General features: G+C 40.8%; 1 protein-coding gene across 3 annotated transcripts in view; it reads left to right on the top strand.

Moving 5' to 3' along the window:
- Positions 1–23,537, top strand: part of ELP3 (elongator acetyltransferase complex subunit 3) — a 131,668-nt gene that overhangs the window by 105,324 nt on the left and 2,807 nt on the right. For all 3 annotated transcript variants that reach the window (XM_045011482.1, XM_045011484.1, XM_045011483.1), the window contains exon 14: positions 204–285. In XM_045011482.1, the coding sequence (XP_044867417.1) occupies positions 204–285 (82 nt within the window). The remainder of the gene's footprint in view (positions 1–203; positions 286–23,537) is intronic.

Here is a 23,537-nt window from a genome sequence, read left to right as displayed (position 1 = left end):
TAAGAAGCTGTCAGATGTGAAAAGACTCTAAAAGAAAATTGCAGTTTATACCTATTAGTAATTTTCATTGAAGAAACTTTTGAGTGTTTCACCATTATAAAGGTTAATGTTTGCTGCAGTGCTCTTCTCAAGTACTCAAGCTGTTATTCTTTTCCTGCCCTTGTTTTTATCATTTTCTTCCCCTCTCATTTCCTGCTTTCTAGGGATTCGGTATGTTGCTAATGGAGGAAGCAGAAAAGATAGCCAAAGAAGAGCATGGGTCATGGAAAATTGCAGTCATTTCAGGTATCTTTGCTTAATTCTTCTTCAAAACTTAATCTACAAACAAATTAAATAGCAAAAAACTTCGTTAATGCAGAATTAAGATCTCCCGGTGATAGCTTGTGCCCTTCCAGAATGTCAAATTCAGCAAAACTCAAACTTGTGAAAACCAGGAAGAACAATTAAGGTGAATGCCTGTGTAACCTTAACTCTGCCCCCCTGAAGCTGGCAGTAATCACTGGGAATTATCTACATGCGCACCAACTTCATTCACTGTGATAGATGTAACTATTGAATTGTGGAAGAATAAGTGGGAGCAGCTTGGAAGAGCTGCGATTATGATATGAGGAGATCTGGGTCTGAGTACCCCCATGTGTGTTGTTAAGGGAAAGAGGCTCATATGTACCATGAGGTTCCAGTCTGCCTCATTCAATACAGAATTGTGTAGGTCAGGGGTAGGCAACCTATGGCACGTGTGCCGAAGGCGGCACAGGAGCTGATTTTCAGTGGCACTCACACTGCCGGGTCCTGGCCACCGGTCCAGAGGGCTCTGCATTTTAATTTAATTTTAAATGAAGCTTCTTAAACATTTTAAAAACCTTATTTACTTTACATACAACAATAGTTTAGATATATATTATAGACTTATAGAAAGAGACCTTCTAAAAATGTTAAAATGTATTACTGGCATGCGACACCTTAAATTAGAGTGAATAAATGAAGGCTTGGCACACCACTTCTGAAAGATTGCCGACCCCTGGTGTAGGTTGTGTCAGTAGGCGGGCAGTGGAATCTTCTTGCCGGAGGTATTGTTAACTGTGAGGTGGGATATGAGAGCAGGCCATGGATTTAATGATCGTCAAGGAAAAGTGTAGGTTTAGGTCATATCCTGTGTGCATGTGCAAAGGTATTACAAAAGGGTATGAAGTGGTTGTTAAATTTTACAAGTGTGATAGTCTCTTGGGGTGGGGGGGAAAGGGTCAGTGTTTGAGCATAGGTCCAGTGCAGGTATCTCCTGTCCAGTACAATGAAGAGACAAAGTGAGAATGTGTGTGTTATGGGTGTAGTGAGGCATTGCTCAAAGAGGGTATAGTTAAGGTTGCATGGGCATTTACCTTAATTGTGTAGTTCCTGGCTTTCAGCAGTTTGAGTTTTGCTGAAGCTGACATTCTTGAAAGATACAAACATCACCAGGTAACCTTTATTCTGCGTTAACAAAGTTTTTTGCCATTTAATTGCCTAATTTTTTAAACCAAAAAGAGAAATGTTTGTTGGCAGGAATTAGAGGTCATTTAGATAGTTGTTGTTCTCACCAAGGTTTGTAATTGATATGCTACTGGGGCAAGGTAATAGTCAAAAAACCTGGCTTTTATATTGTGCTGCTTTTCATCAGTAGATCTCGAAGAACTTTACATCATTATCCCCATTTTACAGATGGGAAGCTGAGTCACAGATGAAGTGACTTGCTCAAGATCACCTAGCAGGCTAGTGGCAGAGCTAGGAATAGTCCTAGTTCGGTGTTCTTTCTACTAGGCCACACGATTGCTATGTGATTCCTCAATCCCCCTCCTGTACATTTTGTTATAGCGTAATGGGCGTAATGGTCATGTTTTGAAATGTTTGTCATGTGTATACAGTGGTGTTGTAGCCATGCCAGTCCCAGGATATTAAAGAGACAAGGTGGATGAGGTAATATCTTTTATTGTACCAACTTCTGTTGGTGAGAGAGACAAGCTTTTGAGCAATGTGTAGTTGCCAACAGGGCCAGTGAGAGAAATCTCATTAATGGTCTATGTCCATTTTTATTACATGATTGTTACAGTAACTTTAATCATGAGAGAGACTGGTGTGTGTCTCCTTCTCTATGCCTCACCCCACCATTCCCTGCAACATGTAGCTACCCCCTCCCTCCTCTCCCCACCACACACACATTTCCAAGTCCCTCTCCCATTCCAGTTCCATTAAGCCATTAGTTAGCACTGTAGAAGCCATAAATGTGTAAGAAGTTGCTCCTTGCTTGTCTCCTGCTATATGCTGCTGTGTAGACATATCACTGGCCTCAGTTTACTGGGAGGTCACACACTATCTTAGGCCTGGTCTGTGCTTAAATTTTAAGTCAACATAGCTATGGTGCTCAGAGGTGTGAAAAATCCACACCCCCAGCACCGTAGCTATGCCGACCTAACCCCTGGTGTAGCTGCAGCAAGATCAATGGAAGAATGCTTCTGTCACCCTACCTCCATTGCTTGAGGATATGGGTGTTCCTACAGTGACAGGGAAAAAACCCTCCACCGGAGTAGGTGGCGTCTATGCTATGGGGTTACGTCAGCGTAGCTACAGCATCGTAGCTACGCCATTATAGTCCCCATAGTGTAGACATGGCCTTAAATATGTAGCGCAAGCTGCACACTGAGCTGGGGCCCTCACTCCCACTGCCTAATCTCAGCTAGGACTCCTTCCCCTCAGCCAGGCTTTTCCAGCCATGTCCCAGGTCCACCCAATCTGCCCCTCATCCAAACCAGGCCACTCCCACACACCCTGGTCAGGCTCCCCACCCCACCCAGCAGTGATGTGGTTTTTATCTGAAATCCAAATGAATAGTTGCTTAAATGTGTGTTGTCTTCATTCCACAAACTCCAGATCCCAGCTCACATAGAGGGGCAGGAAGAGGGGCAGGACTTCCCCCAGATCCTAGCGCGCACACACATACACCAGGAGAGAATTCAGGGTTGACAGGCCCCCAACCCTAAACCCCCAACTTCCTCTGCTACCGTCACATTCTCCAGCCCCTCCCAGTTTCCTAGTCTCTACTTCCTCCACCGTACCTTAGGCCCGAACTCCTCTTCTCTGCCCTGCCACCCACTCCCCATCACTGTATGCATTGAAACCTTGCCTTAGGTAGTACAGGATCAATCCCAAGTTATACCTAGTTATTAAATCTTCAAAGGCAAAGCTCTTTAAGAACTTCAGTTCTGCAAATCATAATTATACCACAGTATTAGTTATGGATTGCACCCTGGAAAGGGTTTATCCATGGCTCATCCCAAGTGTCTCTTGTTATTTGCCTTTTATTGAAGACGATCAGTAACAGGTACTCAAATTTCAGGGAGTCAGTTCTTTAGCATCTCCATATTTTGATGCATTTATTTGGAGATTTTTTTCCCCCCTATAAATAATGAGTAAATTTGGTATTTCTAAAGACAATGGAACAGCAGGGCAGGCAGATCCCCAGAGAGCCTAAACAAAGCACCTCGATCTTGACCAGCAAGACTCCGCTTCAGAATGTTGTTCAGGGACTCTCTTTAGTGCACACTGGGAGCTGGTAGTCTCTGAACCAGTCTGTGAATTAGCATCTGATATGGACCATGAGGGAGAGATCATCCAAATTCTGTTTTACTTCTGTACTAGCCAGAAGGCTAATTACACACTGAAGTTTTAATAAGTGATGTATTTTAGACTACCATTGAGTGTGTCATGGTACTTTTTCCTGATATGTAACCCAGTTCGCTCTCGCCCTCCCTCCGCCACTGCATTTAGTTCCTTATAGCTGAATTTAGTGCTTGTAAAATGCACCATATTCACTTTAGAGAAGCTCTGAGTACTCTATTACAGCAGAGGTAATGGTAGTGTTAGTTGCCCTTTCTTGATGTTATGCCTCTGCCTTGTTCCAGAAGGATCACTTCCAGGAGTCGAAGCTGGCTAGTCTCCCTGGCCCATTCTATCCTTGTACCTTCCATGGAGACTACAAATAAGGGCTGTAATTATTACTAGTTCTAATGGTGGTTTTTGTGACTGTGGATATCTGGCCTATAGGAATTAAACCGAGATGCCCAACTCATTAAACATAGGATGCTGAACAGTCATCGGTCACCCTGAGCTGGATTTGAACCAATAATCTAGAGATAAATGGCTCCATATCCTACTACAAACACTCTGAATCCTTGAAGACTTGCTTTCTCTCTTTCTTAAAAGCAGAAAAATGCATCTTCAAAAGAAGGAGTTGAAAGAAAAGCCCTAGACAAAATGTAAAACCATGGGGAGGGGAAAAGAGAAGAATCTTGGACATTTGTCATTGCTCAGTCGGGTAGGACAAGAAAGTTTGAGGAACCAATGAAGCAAAGCATTTGGAAAACAAACAAACAAAAAAAAACTATACCACTAACCAGACAGACCTGCTGAGAAACATTTTCAGAGGCAGCTCACAGCTGAAAGCTTCTCTTTTGTCACACATGCTGGCAGCCTAACACTGCGGTGAGATAGTGGATAATTTTGCAGCTGTGTTTTGTGTACCTGAACCGGTTTCAAAATAGATTTTTAAAATCAGTAACGTAGGGTTAATCTTCTCTAGTGCCGAAGTGAATTCTGGCAGCATTTTGATTTAAGATAAAACCCAACAGGAGAACTGAACTTCACTGGATAACATTTCCCAAGTAACAGCTGGAAGGCATCTGTTCTTTGCAGATTCTTTAGTATTCTTTCATTGTGTGACACACTGCACAGCGTTGAATTCTGCACCCTAGAATGATGATGAGCATAGTCCTAATATAATTTTGGTTTTTTTTCCAGTAAACAGCAAGATAAAATGTTTTTACAAATACATTCATATTTTCAGCAAAAATTACTGAACTAGCATGGCTGTTCCTCGACGAGTGTAATTCAGTTTGCTTGGCTACAGCCTAAATGAGTAACGTTAATGTTGGAATGAACCATTTTATTAACAATCACTGTTCTTACTATCTTCTTCTCAGAGTTGTGCTCTTTAGCACAGAGGAATCACCACTTGAGAAGCTCTTTCACAGCGCAAACCAATATAATTTTGAGGGCTGGAGAAGAACAGAGTGAAATTATGGGAGGAAAGAGATTCTTTACATCCTTGAGGCAACTTTACTAAGAGGGACCTGGTATTAGTTGTTGGTGCCAGGTGAAATCCCATGAATTAGACTGATTCTGGTAATTAGGCCATCGCCTGCACCACCTCTCATCACTCCCTACTGTGAACCCCTATTGTCTCTCATTTCCTCAGACCTCCCTTTCTTCCCTCCTGTCCTACTAATCATGACTTTAGAGGGCTGAAAAGACAAGCCACTAAAGCAGATGGCCCTATCTTACAGCAGTTTGGGCCTACACTAGAAAAGGTTTGCCGGTATGCAGCTTTCCCAGCACAGCTTACTAGTTCCCCAAGCAAAATAAGCTGTACTGGCAAAAACATCTTTGATGGCAGTATAACTGCATCTACACTAGCGCGTTTGCTGGTATAAAAATGTTGCAGAAAAAAAAAAGTCATGCCTCTACCCAACATTACTATACTGGGAAAAGATTCTAGTGTAGATTTGATTTTATTTCACACAGACCACTGAACAGATGTCAGAACACTACTATTTTTAATCGTCATTGAACTGTGCCTTGAAAATGAAGTGGGAAAATGAATCAGTTCCTGTATTGTCCAGCTCCCTTCCCCATGACTAGGTTTAATTTATTCTGGAGGCACAGTTGACAGCCATGATCACTGCAGCTGCACAAAGAGACTAAAATGGAAGCCTGCAATTTTTAAATGTTGTTAGGAGCTGGAAAACTTCCTTTAATAATGCCAGGCCACGACAGGATATTAGAACAGGGGATCTTCAGAGAAGGAAGAAGCCTATTGGTCATATAGTCTATTCCCCTAGGTACTAGAGGCAGGACTGTTTTCTATGGTGTATCCTCTAGTACTCAGCTCAGTCCGATACAGTTTTTAAATGACACGCAGTGATGGGAATTCCACCATTTGGCTTGAGAGACTATTCCATTGTCTAATAGATCTCACTATTAGGAAGTTTTTTCTGATGTTCATTTCTTCCTAATTACAATGGGTGTTTTTAGCTGTACTGCTGATTGTATATGTATTATAACAGAGAATGATAGCTCTCAAGGTTAAAACCGTCTGTCTGAATAAAGCTTGGCTGTTCTAAATCCTCTAAAATCTGTACAGGTAATCAGATTGCCTTGAAATTTGGTGTGTCTCATGGAGATATAGGGTAAAGTCTGCAATCCCAATTAAGGGCCATTTGACTAAGGGGTTCCTGAAGTAAAGCCCCTGAAGAAAAAAAAGCTTTTCTTAAAGTTGCACATTCTGATGTTGCTTTTTTGCCCACAGATAGTGATCAAACCAGAGATCAGATCATTGCACCGGGGTTTCAAATGCTCAAGAGTTACCCCAGTAGAGTGTATAGCACCTACCAGCCCTTTGGGGGAAATCAAATTAGATGCAGATTATAATCCATTATGCTCCTGAGCTTTAGCATGCCTAACTAGCATGAAGCAAACTCTTTTTCTAACATGTAACAGCTGAAATCTCATTCCTGCTGCCTCTTTTTCTGAGTTGGTTTTTAGGATTGTGGTCTCCTGACTAAGAGGAAAGATGCATTTTGCGCTCTTTCAGGTGAAATATCCTTCTTGACCATCTGTGTTCCTATTATGTTCTCACATTGTAATCACCATCTTAAAAAATAAAGGGGGGTGGAATAGAAGCTTAAATCTTCTTTTCAAGGTTTGGGGGTGGAAATCTTTGTGCTCTTTAGAGTCTGAATATAACACTGTCCAATTCCATTTTTTTCACAACATACGACTCACCACCTACCAAGGTTTTAGCTGCCATTTTTTCACCAGGAGCTACCTTGTGTTAAATGCTTAGCCAAACCGGACAGCATTAAGTATTCACATTTTAAAAACAGAGTGGTTTTGTCTCAGCTTGCAAGGTCATTGTTTAGAGCCAGAAGTGTGCTGCCTATCCATAACAATAAGGTGGAGATGCCCCCCAACCCCCACATCCTATATCAGAGCTAAGTAAAATGTGAATGACTTGTTTATCATGAAGCCATTGCTCATTTAAGGTAATTTTCTGCATGAGTGATGCCATTCTGCTTTTCTGATGCGAGATAGTATATTAGTATGCGGGCTTAGGTAGCTGAATAGTAGACCCCTGAGGCATTAATCCATTATTCAGAGCTCTTGGGAGGTCTGATCTAAAATGTCTGTTTCATGAGCATTTGAAATTATTCTGTGTGTGTTTTCCTTGTGGTTTGTTGTTTTTACTTGCAGCCTTACCGTGTGTGTGTGTGTGTGTGTTTCTTTTACTTTCATTTAAACAAAACAACCCTTAAAACCAACCTAAATTCATTGTATATCTGATATCCACAGGTTAAAGTCTTTATATTCTGGAAGTGAAAATCCTCAGTATGTATGAAGATGTTTGTATCTTGCATTTGCTGAATTTAGCTGTAAGTCTTCTTGTATGCAAGTTGAAATATCCAATGCTTCCTCCTTTTTGAAAGTTGATTCTATTTTTCATTTTCCACAATAGTTCTTTACTTCTAAGAAAGTCACTGGAAGTTAAAAGGATCACAATACAGTTACTAAAATTGAGTTGTGCTGTGATATAAGCTCATGAAATTTGCAAATATGAATAGTCCATCTTGTTAGATTTTAAGCCCCCCATTTGTTTACTCCCCTAAATGATAAAAGCATAGGACACTCTTCTTGATGTGGATAAACAAATTCATAGAGCAGGATCCCATGGTCTATCTTATAATCAGATGCTGGATTGTTTTAATAATGTCACCATTCAGTTAATGATTATTGCCATTTACAGTAACCGTGACTAGTGAGAGTTAAGTCTGTGCATTAAAATTACTAATGCTTTCATAGAAACACATGAAAAATAATATCATAGGACTTGAACATTTTATCTTTAAAATACAGCAGTTTCATATAGTATTAGTGATGGGGAAAAAATGACCCAAATTTTTTTTTTCACGCCTTTCAGAATAACTTGTGAAATAAAAGATACATATCCAGGTGATGGTCCAGACAGGAGCGTTTTTTCCCCAGAAGCATTATGCTGTCATAGCACCAGTACCACCTAATAAATACAGCAAATACTATAATTCATATAAAGCTAGTATTTTTTAAGCGATCTGTCCCTTCCTGCCTTGTGATATGATTAAACCATTGACTTTGCACTCAGGAGATTCTTAAGTTTCCTTTTGAAACATCTGGTACTGGCCACGGTTGGAGATAGGATGTTGGTCCTGTGGACCTCTAGGGTACGTCTACATTACCCGCCGGATCGGCAGGTAGCGATTGATCTATTGGGGATCGATTTATCGCGTGTAGTGTAGACGTGATAAATCGATGCACAATCGTTCTCCCGTTGACTGCTGAACTCCAGCTCGGCGAGAGGCAAAAGCAAAGTCGATGGGGGAGTGGCGGCCACCAATCCCGCGCTGCGAGGATGCGAAGTAAGTGATTCTAAGTCAATCTAAGATATGTTGACTTCAGCTATGCTATTCTCGTAGCTGAAGTTGCGTATCTTAGATCAATTCTCCCTCCCCCTCCCCAGTGTAGACCAGGTCCTAGTCTGCCTGTCCAGTACGGCAGTCCCTATGTTCCGACAATCCACTAGTGCCTTTAAGTCTGTTTTGAGATGTTTTAACGACTGACTATTGGAGCACCTTTGTGGCGTTGCTGGATCAAAGCATTTCTCTCTCAGCTGCTAGCTGTTTTTCACTCTCCTGATTAATTCAGGTCTGATTTTCCTGTTTGTGCTTCTATCTGTTAAAACTAAAGAAAAGTCAGTTTGTGTCACATGAGATGTGTCCGGCTTGATGCCTTGTGAGGCCTTAGCTTTTGCTATTTAGCTGTTTCTTCTTGTTGTGTTTTGTAAAAGTGGCATACGTTCTCCTGTAAGTTTTTTTTTTAACTGGGGTTGTCCCAAGCGCAGTCATAAGATGCCCATCATGGACTGACATTACCAATGCTTGAGATTTCTAGGGCCACACTGTGACTGAGTTGGCTCTAGGAGCTCTGCCTTATGTTGTGGATGCGGTCCTGGGGCAAAAGCCTCAAAGTCTGTTGCCCACCATTGAAACTTCTGCTATGTATGGCGGCATATTGGCTAGAAGGGGTTGAAGAACAAGTGTGTCAAAGCAGAGTGACTCAGCTTGATGTTGACACTGGTGCCATCTGTTTCAGTGGCAGCACATGCAAGTGGAAAGGCTTTAGAATGGAGCTTTGATGCCATTTAACAAGCCACCATCTTAGGCAAGATTGAAGTTGTCGGGGGAAGTGTTAAGGTTTTGGCTAGGAGCATTGGTGCATGTTCCTTATGGCACTGCCTCCCTCAAAATGCAGGTAGAGACATGCATCTCATAAGATCATGTGTGTCCACTGCTATGATTTGTCTGCCCTTTACTCTTGTCCTTAGTTTGCGAAAGCCAGGTGATTCCAAGCCAGACAGCATTGGCCCACTCAGAGCTGTTAGAGTTATAGGCACGTCATATGTTTCAGCACAAATCCCATACCTCCAGCTTCACTCTGTGTACGTGGCATTAGTGCTTGTTCTGATACTCCTTATCACTTTGCACAATGGGACTCAACTGCTCTGGTTCCAGTACTGTATCTGCCACTCATTTTAACTTTGCAACCTGAGATTTATGTGCAAAAGGATGAGATAACTCACCAAGCTATTCATGGCCATCCCCTTCATTGAAGCAAGAAACAAGTATGCTAGAGCCGTGAGTGCAGAATAACCCGATATGTCTGCCTGATTGGATGGTCGTGCCCCCATCCATCCAGTCTTTGGCCAGCTGGTGAAAAGGGGGAGGGACAGCAGCACTTGCCCACTCCCACAACTGTCATCAGTGGCTCCATCTGTTATCCTTCCTACGAGCCTGGTTGTTAAGGCCAAAGGTTAGACCTGTGATTCAGAGCCCCTGCACCGACTCCAAGCACTGCCCTAGGTAGGAACATTAACCAGTCTTTTATGTTAGCTATTACATCTAGGGCTGTCAAGCGATTAAAAAGATTAATTGCACGATTAATCGTGCTGTTAAACAATAACAGAATACCATTTATTTAAATATTTTTTGATGTTTTCTACATTTTCAGATATATTGATTTCAACACAGATTTCAACAACAGAATACAAAGTGTACAGTGCTCACTTTCTATTTATTTTAATACAAATATTTGCACTGTAAAAAACAAAAGAAATAGTATATTTGAGTTCACCTAATACAAGTACTGTAGTGCAATCTCTTTATCATGAAAGTTGACTTACAAATGTTGAATTATGTACAAAAAAAAACCGCATTCAAAAATAAAACAATGTAAAACTTTAGAGTCTACAAGTCCACTCAGTCCCACTTCAGCCAATCGCTCAGACAAACAAGTTTGGTTACATTTGCAGGAGATAATGGTGCCCGCTTCTTATTTACAATGTCACCTGAAAGTGAGAACAGGCATTCGCATAGCACTGTTGTAACCGGCATTGCAAGATATTTACGTGCCAGATGCGCTAAAGATTCATATGTCCATTCATGCTTCAACCACCATTCCAGAGGATATGGATCCATGCTGATGACAGGTTCTGCTTGATAAAAATCCAAAGCAGAGCAGACCAACGCATGTTCATTTTCATCATCTGAGTCAGATGCCACCAGGAGAAGGTTGAGATATATATTTTTGGTGGTTCGGATTCTGTAGTTTCCGCATCGAAGTGCTGCTCTTTTAAGACTTCTGAAAGCATGCTCTACACCTTGTCTCTCTCAGATTTTGGACAGTATTTCAGAACCTTAGGGCGAGTGCTGTAGCTATTTTTAGAAATCTCACATTGGTACCATCTTTGTGTTTTGTCAGATCTGCAATGACAATGTTCGTAAATCAAACATCATGTGCTGGGTCATCATCCGAGTCTCCTATAACATGAAATATATGGCAGAATGAGGGTAAAACAGCAGGGGACGTACCAATCTCCCCCAAGAAGTTCAGTCACAAATGTAATTAATGCACTATTTTTTTAACAAACATGATCAGCCTGGAAGTATGTCCTCTGGAAAGGTGACTGAAGCATGAAGGGGCATACAAATGTTTAGAATATCTGGCACACAAATACCTTGCAACGCCGGCTACAAAAGTGCCATGTGAATGCCTGTTCTCACTTTCAGGTGACATTGGAAATAAGAAGCAGTCAGCATCATTTCCCATAAATGTAAACAAACTTGTTCATCTTAGCAATTGGCCGAACAAGAAGTAGGACTGAGTGGACTTGTAGGCTCTAAAGTTTTACATTGCTTTGTTTTTGAGTGCAGTTATGTAACAAAAAAAAATCTACATTTGTAAATTACACTTTCACGATAGAGATTGCACTACAGTACTTGTATGAGGTGAATTGAAAAATGCTATTTTATCATTTTTACAGTGCAAATATTTGTAATAAAAAATAATATAAAGTGAGCACTGTACACTTTGTATTCTGTGTTGTAATAGAAATCAATATATTTGAAAATGTAGAAAAATATCCAAAAATATTTAATAAATCTCAATTGGTATTCTATTGTTTAACAGAGCAATTAATCACAATACATTTTTTTAATCGCAGTTAATTTTTTGAGTTAATTGCATGAGTTAACTGTGATTAATTGACAGCCCTAATTACATCACAGACTTCCAGGACTACATGTACAAAATAATACATTTGTATGGTTCTAAGACTCCTGGTTGTTTTTTCAGACAGCAACCCTAAAATTTAAATTTTCAGAGAAAATTCTTTGTTGCAAAAAGGAGATCTTTAACTTGAAATAATTGCTGTTGTGTCTGTCTACACTCCTCACGTCAAAAGAATAGAAAGGCATCTGTCATGCAGACAGGCTTCATTATGCTTTATCTCTGTGCAGAAGTAGACGGTTCTGCGAGGAATGCAGAGCAGAGATAAAATTCCACTATCACAAGTGTCTGTCTACTAAAATCACATGTGCTGTGAGGCCCCTTAATGAGCATGTTCCCTTTCCCTTTAAAGTGCAAGTGCTGCATTCCCTAACACCCCATGTCTGGTAGCCTTTTAAAATACTATCATTGATGCAGAGGCTGGAGAGCTCTGCAACCACACCCACATCTATTAAATCGCACCAGAACAGGTAGCCTGTTGAAGGAGTTGTTTGATGTGTCCCTGCAGTGAGACCTAAATATAGATTTCCTCATTTCAGCGAAACAGAAGTCTTATCTCAGTGGTGTGAGGACTGGGGTACACTACTGTTCTGTGCTATGAACTAATTAACAGTGCAGCAAGATGATCAGTTTTCCCCCAGACCACATTTCTATGTGAGTTCTGCCAAGTAGAAAATTAACATGGCCACAGGCCTGGAATGTTATACACCTGAGCACACAGAGGCTGAAGATAGAGGAAAGCAGGGGTGGACTTCTGGATGGGTAAGGATTAAAAACTAATGATGTCAAGTGTTGCTGGCCTATTTCATTAGCCAGTTCATCAGAGAAGTTAAGAAGCAGAAGAATTGGGGAATAATAACATTTAGTGTGAACATAGCACCTGTAACTGCTGATCTCAGCGTTCTTTGTTCAACACGAAGCCACAAGGATATATATTAAAAACTCTTCTGCCTCTCCTCATCTGTGTGCATATATCACACCTCTGTGCAGTACAGAAATACAAATAATAAGTGTTTCTCTCTATCTCAAACGAGTCTCTCCACCTATGACATTAACTGGCTCTGCTAGAAGCTGCGTCCAGACAGAAAGACAGGTAGACGTGACACAAGGAATTCAACAGACTGCAAATAAAACAGAAAAAGTGGGAAAGATTGTAGGGCAGGGGGAGGTTCTTCATTATCCCCAATTCTTGTTAATCTGTAGTAGTATTTCTGGATTAACTGTTTTTGCGGCTGACTATTGATGACACATGAAGTAAAAGGTTTCAGTAGGTGCCTTAGGACTGTTTTAAGTGGGTTTTTCTTGTTGTACAGGACTGGACGGCCCAGGGCATCATAATGGGTATGACCCTTTCCACCTCTGTTGCTAATTCAAATCTAGTACCAGATTATTAGTGACCAAAAATCACTACTAATGATTTGGTGTCCTATGTCACTTAGAATATAAATTCCTGAAAGCATGGTCTGTCTTTTTGTTATGTGTTCATACAGAGCCTCGCACTATAATTGGGGCCTCTAACTCCTTCTACAATATGAATAAATAATGTTGATAACAGTGAATTGGCGATCGCACAGTAGTTCCTAGTGAACAAGATGTCAGTCTCACAAGAAAAGGCTCAATATTGAATGGGCATAGCGACTGACCTTCCCTTCACTATTGATGGTAGTGCTTCTTGGTCAGTATTGAGGCAGGATTTGGAGGGGCAGGGTATATTCAGCACTGCTGCACGTACCATACTTGTTTAATGGACATTGGAATTCAGTCTCCAAGATTGTCAGTCTGTTCTTTTCATCATCACTAAACTCTCTTAACTTACGTAGAGGAAAACAAAGCTTGAATTCCAAGGCTTCTGTGTTTCAATTTAAATCCCCAAATTCTCAGTAATACCATGCCAGAGGGTGGATGCTTTATCCACCAAGCAGAAAAGAAGCCGCGGGACATCATGTTGATTGTAGATCTAAAATCTCTTAAACCTTCAGCCTGAGAAGTACCGGCATTAGTACTGTAGCAGAAATGCTGCGGCACTGTTCTCTTCTTGGATTTTCTAATGCCTGTAGGACATAGCCTTTTGTTAAATTATAAAAGGCAATTGTTTAACTTTAAAAATGCAGTGTTTGATTTTGAAATGAGAAAGAACTGAGAGCTTGATTTAGGGTCAAAGGTTAATTATCTTTGGCATTGTCAACACTAAGACCCCAGTTTGCTGTGGTTGCTCCCCTCCCCCTCCAAAGTTGCTTCTGCCAGCTGGAGATGGGCAGGGCTGTGTAGTCATTAATGAAATATTGCCACCACACTAAGAGATCACTGGGATGTAATCTCACCATCTGGAAGCTCCATGGTGGTTCTGAGCTGATTTTTAAATGGCAAATGAGCAGACATAATGAGTGCATCTACTTTGTGCTAATGACTCTCCAAAAATTGATTGCTGCAGAATTAGCTCATTAATTCTATCATGAGTTTTTACTTCATTGATTTTCTGCCCCCTCCCCCCATGCCATTGATTACAATTCTGGTCTTTTGGGTTTATTTGCCTTGTTGATATAGCGATTGGAAAACCCAAGAATGATGAACTGCTTACATGCAAAAGCCTATACAATAGTGTTCATTATTAGCTGTGTAGTTTTACCAACACACAGAAATCCCATAATGTTATGGGAGGGGAATAAGAATATATTGTTATACCCCTTAGTTTGCAGTGGGATTTCATAACCTATTTACTACTACTTTCATATTTAAGGTAATCCTTCATAGATCTTGATGTGCCTTTCAAAAATAGGTGGGCATTTTACAAATAGGGGAACTAAGCCATAGTGATTAAGTGACTTTCTTAAGGTCACCCATTGAGTCAGTGGCAGAGATGGGAATAGACCCCAGCCTCTTGCTTGGTTCACTGGCTCTCAGCTGCCATTTTCCCCCTCTCCCCTCATTATGGTCCAACAACTCTAGATCTCTGAAACTCTGTGTTGTCTTGCATTATGCGCTGAAGTTTAGCAAACGCAAGTTCTGACAAATCGAGGGAAGGAACAAGTTCCATAGTTCGGGTCCCCAAATAGAAAATTCCCCCTGCTATTAGTCCGCCAGCATTCAGATCTAGAGATTGCTTCACCTGATCTCATAGGGTCTGTCTAGATGGCAAAAAAACAAAACAAAACAAAACCTGCGACAGCGAGCTTCAGAGTCTGGGTCTGCAGTCCTAGACTCATGTTATGGTGCTAAAATTAGCTGTGTTAAACCTTCAGGCTCTAACTCTCAACCCCACTACCTCCCTGCCCTTCATAAGCCTTACTGTGGATTTAAACATCAGTTTGAGGGCAGAGGCTTGGATGACTTGGGGAAAGTGCTAATGCGATACAGAGCTAAGTGTTTCCACATCACTAGTCCAGATGCAAGCCCATGCCAACAGAGACTGAAAGGCCTTAGCTCATAGTTGTTAAGGAGCCTGTGTGAAGTGAGTTGCTGAGTTCTACTCTAGTTAAGGATGGTCTAATGGTTAGGGCACTAGCCTGAGATTTGAGTTCAAGTCTCTGCTCCACTACAGAACTTTCTGTGTAATCTTAGGTAAATCACTTAGGCCATGTCTAGACGAAAATTAAGTCGACCTATATGTCGCAGTAATTACATCACCTGTGCATGTCTACACTTTGCTCCTTGTGTCAGAAGTGCGCATCCTCAGCAGGAGCTATTGTATTGATTGTATTGTCAGTGTGGGGCATTGTGGGATGGCTCCTGAAAGCCAGTAACAGTCAATGTTTTCAAAAGTGCCTACCCTAAGTTTTATGTAAGAGCCCAGGCGCCAAAGTGAGTTGGGTGCTTTTAGGGACTACTAACCAATTCTTTTCTTAAATTAAGAACTTTACTTACAACAACTTTGAAGCTTTCTGATTTTTTCAATGAATTTTAATTGAACCTCATTTTTTTTAAGTCCCACATTGTCAAAAAGGCAGCTTCCTTTTGATTTTGTTATCACTATTTCAGATCCTCTCTATGGTTTTTCAGTTGTTTACTCCTCTTTGTAATTGGATGTTAGTGATTGAGAATCTTTTATGTCACACTTGCATTTTCCATAAAAAACAAAACAAAAAACAAAAAAAACCTCACAGCATTGTGAAACTGTAAGTTCAAACCAGACGATCCAGACGAGGGGCTGGACCATCAGTGTGTTCACAGCTAATGCTGCAATAATATTTAATCAATCATCCTGCCAGTAGGACACATTTTTAGATTAGTTTTCAGTACCCAAGACAACAGTGTCAAGGTGTCTGTTCCCTCATGTTTCCTTTTACTGTGTTTGGCAAGATGGTCTCTTGGGGTCAAATTGCAACTGTCAGTTAGAAGTCTGTAACTGACGTGCATGCATTTGTAGCTGCTTCCATGTGTCATGTGGCAAAGTACAAAGAGTTGGAAATCATGCAGAGCTATGTTAGGGCAGGAAACTTCATGACTGCATCTCTCAGGGATTCTGAGTTTGGCTTGAGAGCCTTTCCTGTTTAATCCTCTAGTTATTTACACCACTTGATCCTGACCAAAGGTGGCTATTTGAAGTAGACAGGCACAATGAAATGAGGCTGGTTAATTTTATCTTGATGAGTAGGAACAAACAGAAACTAGATGCTTTTTTGCAATACTTTCACAATAAAAACCAAAATTCTCGAAAGCATCTGGTATTAGCCACTGCCAGAGACAGGATACAGGAATAAATAGGAATAGCCATAGCAGATCAATGATCTATGTTCCCAATACTGATGTGTTCTTAGGGTCAGATCTTCCAAATCTTGCTCATTTAAGTAGTTCTGGTCACTTCATTGACTCCAATAACATTATTTGCATAGGTAAAGGCTAGTCCCAAACAACAATTTTAAAATTACACATAGTTACATAACATAGTTTCTGGGAAATTGCCCAAAGTTCACTGTTAAATTTGTGCTTTATTTTTATCTGAAGTCCTGCATTAAATACCATGGTTTTGAATGCAAGAAGTGGCTTTTCCACTTTGTTGAAATTGTTTTTTCTGAACTAAGCAAAGTTTCTTCTCAAAAATCTTGCTGAAGGTAAGATGGAGGAGTATAAAATCTCCTATTGTTTTCTATAGGTAACAGCAAAACTCTTGAAAGACATTGCTGTGTTTGCTGATTTTTCTTTACCAGTCATGTCACCCAAAAGATCCCCTATGGCTTAAACGACATTTTAAAATATTAAGCGTCTTATCTGTAAGTGACTGAATTGGAATGTGTTTAATAACACTCTGGTTGTGTAAATCCATTGACTCTAACCTGGAGCCAGATGTTACCAAATCATGGGGGAAGAGCTGGGACTCTCATTCGGAGTTCTTGCTTCCTCCCATTTCTTCCCTTTAATACTTCAGTATTTGTATTTGTATCTTAAATAAATAATATTATGATTTGCCTAGTGGCAATAGCAGGTTCCAAATCTCCTGGCCAGTTCTCCCTACCTGTCACTGTGGTATCTAAGCTTCATTGATTTCAGCTGGAATTGTACACATGAATGAGGGAGTAGATTTGGGTTCCTTCTGTGCCTTTCCGGACCATCAAAGGTGGCAGTGCAGCAAAGGTGTACAATAGAACCTCAAAGATACGAACCCAGAGTTACGGACTTACTGGTCAACTAGACAGGAGTGGGGAGGGATAGCTCAGTGGTTTGAGCATTGGCTGCTAAACCCAGGGTTGTGAGTTCAATCCTTGAGCAATAATCAGTCTGGGGATTTGTCCTGCTTTAAGCAGGGGGTTGGACTAGATGACCCCTGAGGTCCCTTCCAACCCTGATATTCTATGACACCATGTGAGACTGGAAGTAACCAATCAGGCAGCAGCAAAGACCCCCCCCCCCCCAAAAAAAAGCAAATACTGTACTGTACCTGTATTGCATCTTAAAGGTAGGCACATCTGGGTTGCCTCTCCCCAACCCCACCTCCTACGCATGGGGCAGCCACTTACAACAAGATGGTGGGGCTGCCAGCCCAAGGCAGCTGGAGCCAGTAGAGCAGGAGCAGCTCTGGGGTCTGCGATGCTTTCACCCTCTTTTTCTCTCTTTCCCCCGCTCCCTCTTCCTCCAGCAGGATGCTCTGCTTTACAGTGGGCTGGGAGAGGGACAAGCTTGCAAACTCATGCCAGCGCTGAATAGGGAGCTCTGCTGCTGAAATCTGGCCTAGAGTGTCAGCTGCTGGATCAGGGGCCCAAACTGTGCTTTGTTCAGAGTTACGAACATTTCTGAATTACAGACAACCTCCATTCCCAAGATGTCTGTAACTGAGGTTCTACTGTATACTCCACCCTTTTGGGGAGAGATGTCATATGTTGCTTAGCAGTTTTATCTGCAATTAATGAAAGAACATCCTTGACTGGTACTGTAGGAAGCACATCTGGTCCTCTTTGGGCTGGAACGATTGGAGCTGTGTTGCTGACTTTAGGTGAAATTTTGGGGTTTTGGCAGAGCCACGTAACTTTTTTTCCTATTCCTTCCTTTAAGGCCTCTGTACACCAACCAAGGAAATTGTTTTAGCACCTTTATAACCAGATCATATTTGAGTAACGTTTTGTATAGAACTCAGAACTTAGAGGAAAGTTCTCACAATTTGCCTGGGCTGCTTTATGCTCAAGGCAGCATATTGTGCAATCCTAAAAGGAAGTAATTTTTCCTGCAGAACCTCTGAGAGGTGGTTTTGCCATAATTAGAATTGCACTTGGCATGTTAATGGATTGAAACTATCTGGGAATTTCACTCTGTATACCTAAGCTGAGTTTTACTATATCATATTGCATGTTCCACTGAATGCATTTAAGTAGGCTTGGAAGGATTAGGTTTTTATCAGTAAATGTCAGTTAATGTTGAATTCACTGTACACACACAAGCTTACGAAAAAATACATCTATCTGTGATAATAAAAATCTACAGATATGCAAAGTAAGAAAAATTTGGCTTGAGAACTTTTTAGAGGTTGATTTAAGGATATTTACTTTTTATGTTTTAACGTGATGTTAACAGTTTGTGTTTTAAGTTATAAAACTTTAATTCTTTGAATCCCAACATCTACTGTCATGAAATAATTGACTGACCCCTCCGCCCCCCTGCTCCCTGCTATAGGCTAATGCCCCCCCCCCGATTTCCCACAACTGTGAAAAAGTAAATTGATAAAAATGAAGGACAAAATCCTTAAACTCCAGCTTTTGCACAATTGTGAAAATTTAAATTGATAACAATTGGAAAAAATGCTTAAAAATAAACATTGACATCTGTCAAAATCTTTAATAATCTTAAAATTATCTTATTTTCACTTAATCTGTTGACTAGTGAGCTGTGGTTAAAGATTCTTTTGAGATGCTATATTTGTATATTCCTGTGTGGCAGGATTGAGTCAGAAGAGTATATTTATGGTCTGTCTTTGTGCTGAAAAGTTGAGCATGTACATAATTAAACCTGTTTTTCACCCAGTTTAAGTATAATTCAGATTCCTTCCTCTTTTTCTAATCTGCTAGCGAGGTATTGTTCAGGATTCATGTTCCCTCACCTTTTATTCTGTTCACTCTTGGTATTTATACTGCACTTAGCACCATTGTACCTGACCCCGTATAAAAATGTACTCAACTCTGACAGACAGTTAACCTTAGGTCCTCTTCTCCTCTTACCACAGACAAGCAGATGGGTTTTTACTATAGAAATGCTAGGATGAAAAGTTGGATATTACATTTGTCGTGAATTCACTGAGAGTTATGATCATTCTGACTTCTTGTGGGAGGACAACCGAAGACCCCATTAAATTCACTAGGGACCTTGCCAATTATACCTAATTTACCTGGAAGCACTTAAGTGAAAATACTGAAGTGATGGATACTCTAGAAAACACTAAGATAGGATAGAGTTCTGTAGTCATAGGCCAGCTGACAAGAAAGTTCTGTCCCCTTTCCCTGCAAGTCCTCCCTCTTCTAGCATAGGTAACATTCCTGATGAGCCTAAGGCAAACAGTGAGAAATGCCGGTCCCATTCCATTAAGGACCTTAAATGTAACTCCTTATTCAATGTAGTGTAGAGATGGGATCATAGCAGTGACATGCTTACACCTATCTGTGTTTAACAGGCAGGCTGCCACATGCCATGCCTGGTGGAGATTTTCAGCATCAGAGTTTTCATTCCCAGTTAGTGTTCCAACTGTGTTGTCCTGGGCATTTGGTTTTGTGGACTGTGCTGTTCAGAGCAACTATGGTCTTTGGGTTAATAGAGTTGCTTCAGTCTAAACTCTCAAAGCAAATCTGAGGCAGAATTTTTCAGCTACGCGGAGCAGGGCTTGGTTTAAAGCCAAGTCTTGTGAATAATTCAAGCACTTTCAAGGAAATTCTTATTATGTTCACTACTTTAAAAACCCCAATGAACTGTGTTCAATCTCCTCAATCCAGTGTGTATGTGTGAGACTCTTACCCCATTATTGATGGATGATTCTGTACTGTGTCTTCAGCAGAATATAGATGCATCATTTTGAGCGATGGGAATGTTGGGCTTTGTCTGGGTAGCTTCACCTGAAAAAGGCCCATCAGCTGGCTGGGTGGAAACTTGTGTGCAGCAGTGAGTAGTAAAGAGAAGACTCACATCACCAAGATCTTTACACCAGACACATCTTGTAAAGATGTATTATAGACACACTAAATGTTACTGCTTCTCTAACCTGTGACCCATTGTGAGATATAACCAAGTTATCTGTGAGTAGTTGAAACTGTGTATTGTTTTGTTAGTTGCCACTTTGATTTCTCTTGGCACTCTGCACTCGCTATCCTTTTCTTGACCAGGAGGATGGCAGTATAACCCTGTTAGTTTATTTGTATTCTCATGACTTGGGATTTGTATCCATATAGATTCTCCTATATGGTCCTTTTCATTATGAAATTCTCATTAGATACCATGGAATCTTTCATGTATAGTGCTATTCCCCTGTGTCTATGACCTTTCCTTCCTGTGTAATTTTTAGCCAGTTGTTAGTGTCTGATTCATCTATTTTTTCACCACATTTCAGTAATGCATATTATGTTAAGCTTATCTTCTGTTGCCAGGGATTCCAATTTACCTGAATTTACTTTCAAGCTTTCCCCATTGGTGTAAAGACACGCATTCTTGTTTTTCACTGTGTACCTGTTTTTATTTAACTCCTTGGTTAGACACCCTGTAATTTTTCCAAAGAGGCACGTTTTTCTGACCTATACTTCATTAGACACCGATGCCTTTGTATTACTGACATCCCTAGTGGGTATATTTGTCTGACTGGTGTGTTCCTCAGCACCTCTCTGCTTTCCCCCAGCTCTTAGCTTAAGTAATCCCCCGTAAACTTGTTAACTTTCTGTGCCAGCAGTCCATTCTGCTTTGGTTAAGATGCAGTCCATCTCTTGTGTATATGCTCTCCCTTCTCCATAAAGTTCCCTGGTGCTTAATACATTTAAATCTTTGTCTTTGCACCATTTTCTCATCCATGAATTGAAGCCCCGGCGTTCCCCTGTATAGTTGGACCTGTGTGTGGAACTGGAAGCTCTCAGAGAAAGCTACTGTAAAGACCTTGGGAAAAGGCCTTTTTCCTAATAATATACGTCTGGCTTCCATACTTACCATAAAATATTAACCTGCGCTCCTTCCTGAGATAACTAGTTCTAAGGGCTTCCTCTTCCATCCTATAGATTTTTGTTTTAGAAACACGCATGAGACCTGTCTGGTCTGGCTGCCAAGGTAAGTCAGCAAAATAGTTCTGCATCTCCACACAGGATCCTAAAGCTTGACAATTGGTCACAGTGGGAATGAGCAGGATTCTCACACCTCCCACTTCTTGTTCCTGAGCCAGTTCAGAAAAGTGTCTCTTGTTGAAGGACGTGACTCTGTGAAATAAATTGTTGGCTTTGAATTTTGAACAAAAGACCTCAGAAGGGATTCAGATTGTGATTCCCCACATGACAGTGTCACGTCTTCCTCTGGGACACCTGGCTAGCAAAGCTGCAAAATCATTCTTCTTAATGATTTGAACCTATTGCCCTCAAATGAGGAAGAGTTCTGACATAACTAGCCCTATTTAATAGCTCTTAGTGCAGACAGCACAAGCCTCTGACACAGCCTATAATATCTTTAAAACCTCCCACAAACTATCTAAGTCTTTATCTTGAAGAGGACATTTAAATAGCTCAGATCAAGGTGTTTTTAATGCTAATGATAAGAATTAGTAATTGTTCTTCAGTTTCAAGAGGTTTTTTTTATATTGAGGCTTCATTAATCTTTTTAAATGAAGTACTCTGCTGGTCAAATGGCAGGACAGCTCTTTTGTGTTACTGCCAGAGATCTGTGTCTCATTTCTCTAGGCATCTGTACTGTTCTGAGAATGAATGCAGGGTACAATTTTTCAGGCAACATATTTGCAAAGGTAACAGCTCACAAAAAGTTGTAAGTAACCAACCCTCGGAGGGGGGTCAGTGAGCAGTGGCAGAAGATCTGTAGGGCCTTTGTTGTGCGTTTTTGTTTTGCTTTATACATAGACTTAAACTCTGTGCAACCCTGTACTTAGGTGTTTGTTTTTGAAATGCTGACAAAGCAATAGCACTTCTTACAGTTTTAAAAGTTCCTTTCCTTTTCCTGGGACTGTCTTTCATAGATTCATAGACTTCAAGGCCAGAAGGTACCATTCTGGTCATTTCATCTTACCTTGTGCATAACATACGCCATAGAATTTCAACCAGATTTCATATTTGGACATGATGTGAATGGGTTACCATAGACATTCTGAAGTGTAGCTATGGTGCCTTTTCTCAGTAGAGATCAATGACCCCTGAAAGCGGGCAAATAAAACTGGCACATAAAGATGGAGTTTGATTCTAAGAAGAGGAAGGAGTGAGAGCAGCAGAATAAGGACAATGGATTTTAAAAAAAAAGCAGACTTTAGCAAACTCAGAACTGAATGTAAGGTCCCATGGGAAATAAATCTAAGGAAAAAAGGAGTTAGGGAGAGCTGGCAGTTTCTCAGAGAGACCCATATTAAAGGCATTGCAATAAATTATCCAGATACAAAGGAAAGATAACAAGACTAGTAAGAGGCCAATATTGCGCCATCAGAAGTTCTTCAGTGACCTGAAAATCAAAAAGGCAGTGCTGACCCCACACTTGGTAAGGCAACTCCCCTCTTTTCATGTGCTGTAATATATATACCTGCCTACTGTATTTTTCACTCCATGCATCTGATGAAGTGGGTTTTAGCCCACGAAAGCTTATGCCCAAATAAATGTGTTAGTCTCTAAGGCGCCACAAAGACTCCTTGTTGTTTTTGCTGATACAGACTAACACGGCTATTCCTCTGAATACTTCACCAGAGGAATTAGCATCTTTGCAGTGCTCTGTGAACATCCAGCTCTGTAGAGATGCAAAGTATTTAAGTAGTTTGGTAACAATACTAAAAATAAAGTCCAAGGACAGTGCTTTTACATGAACATCCCAAGGAATTAACATGCCTGAAGCAAACTTACTCTGAATGTTGTGCATGTGGGAACAGAAGGGTTGATAATTGGACTTATTAAGTCTCTATGTAGTAATGTGGTTAATTCCTGGATAGGGAAAGAGCCAGTTCCTAAGTGCCACATTTTCCAGGAACTGACTGGAGGGACAGGGTTAGAAACAAAGAAGTTTAAGCGTTTCTTTCTTTAAGCAGTGCCAGGTATTTTCTGTCCCTGTCAGCCAGCCTGACTACCAACGATTCTATAATGCACTCAGAAGGGTTTGTCTGTCTGTTTGTCCTTCCTTGTCCCTCATTTGATGACTAATGCCTGCAT

Source organism: Mauremys mutica, chromosome 3 (genome assembly GCF_020497125.1).
Source record: "Mauremys mutica isolate MM-2020 ecotype Southern chromosome 3, ASM2049712v1, whole genome shotgun sequence".
Lineage (NCBI taxonomy): Eukaryota > Metazoa > Chordata > Testudines > Geoemydidae > Mauremys > Mauremys mutica.
The sequence above is the reverse complement of the archived record's forward strand: the minus strand, read 5'-3'. Positions and strand labels throughout refer to the sequence as shown.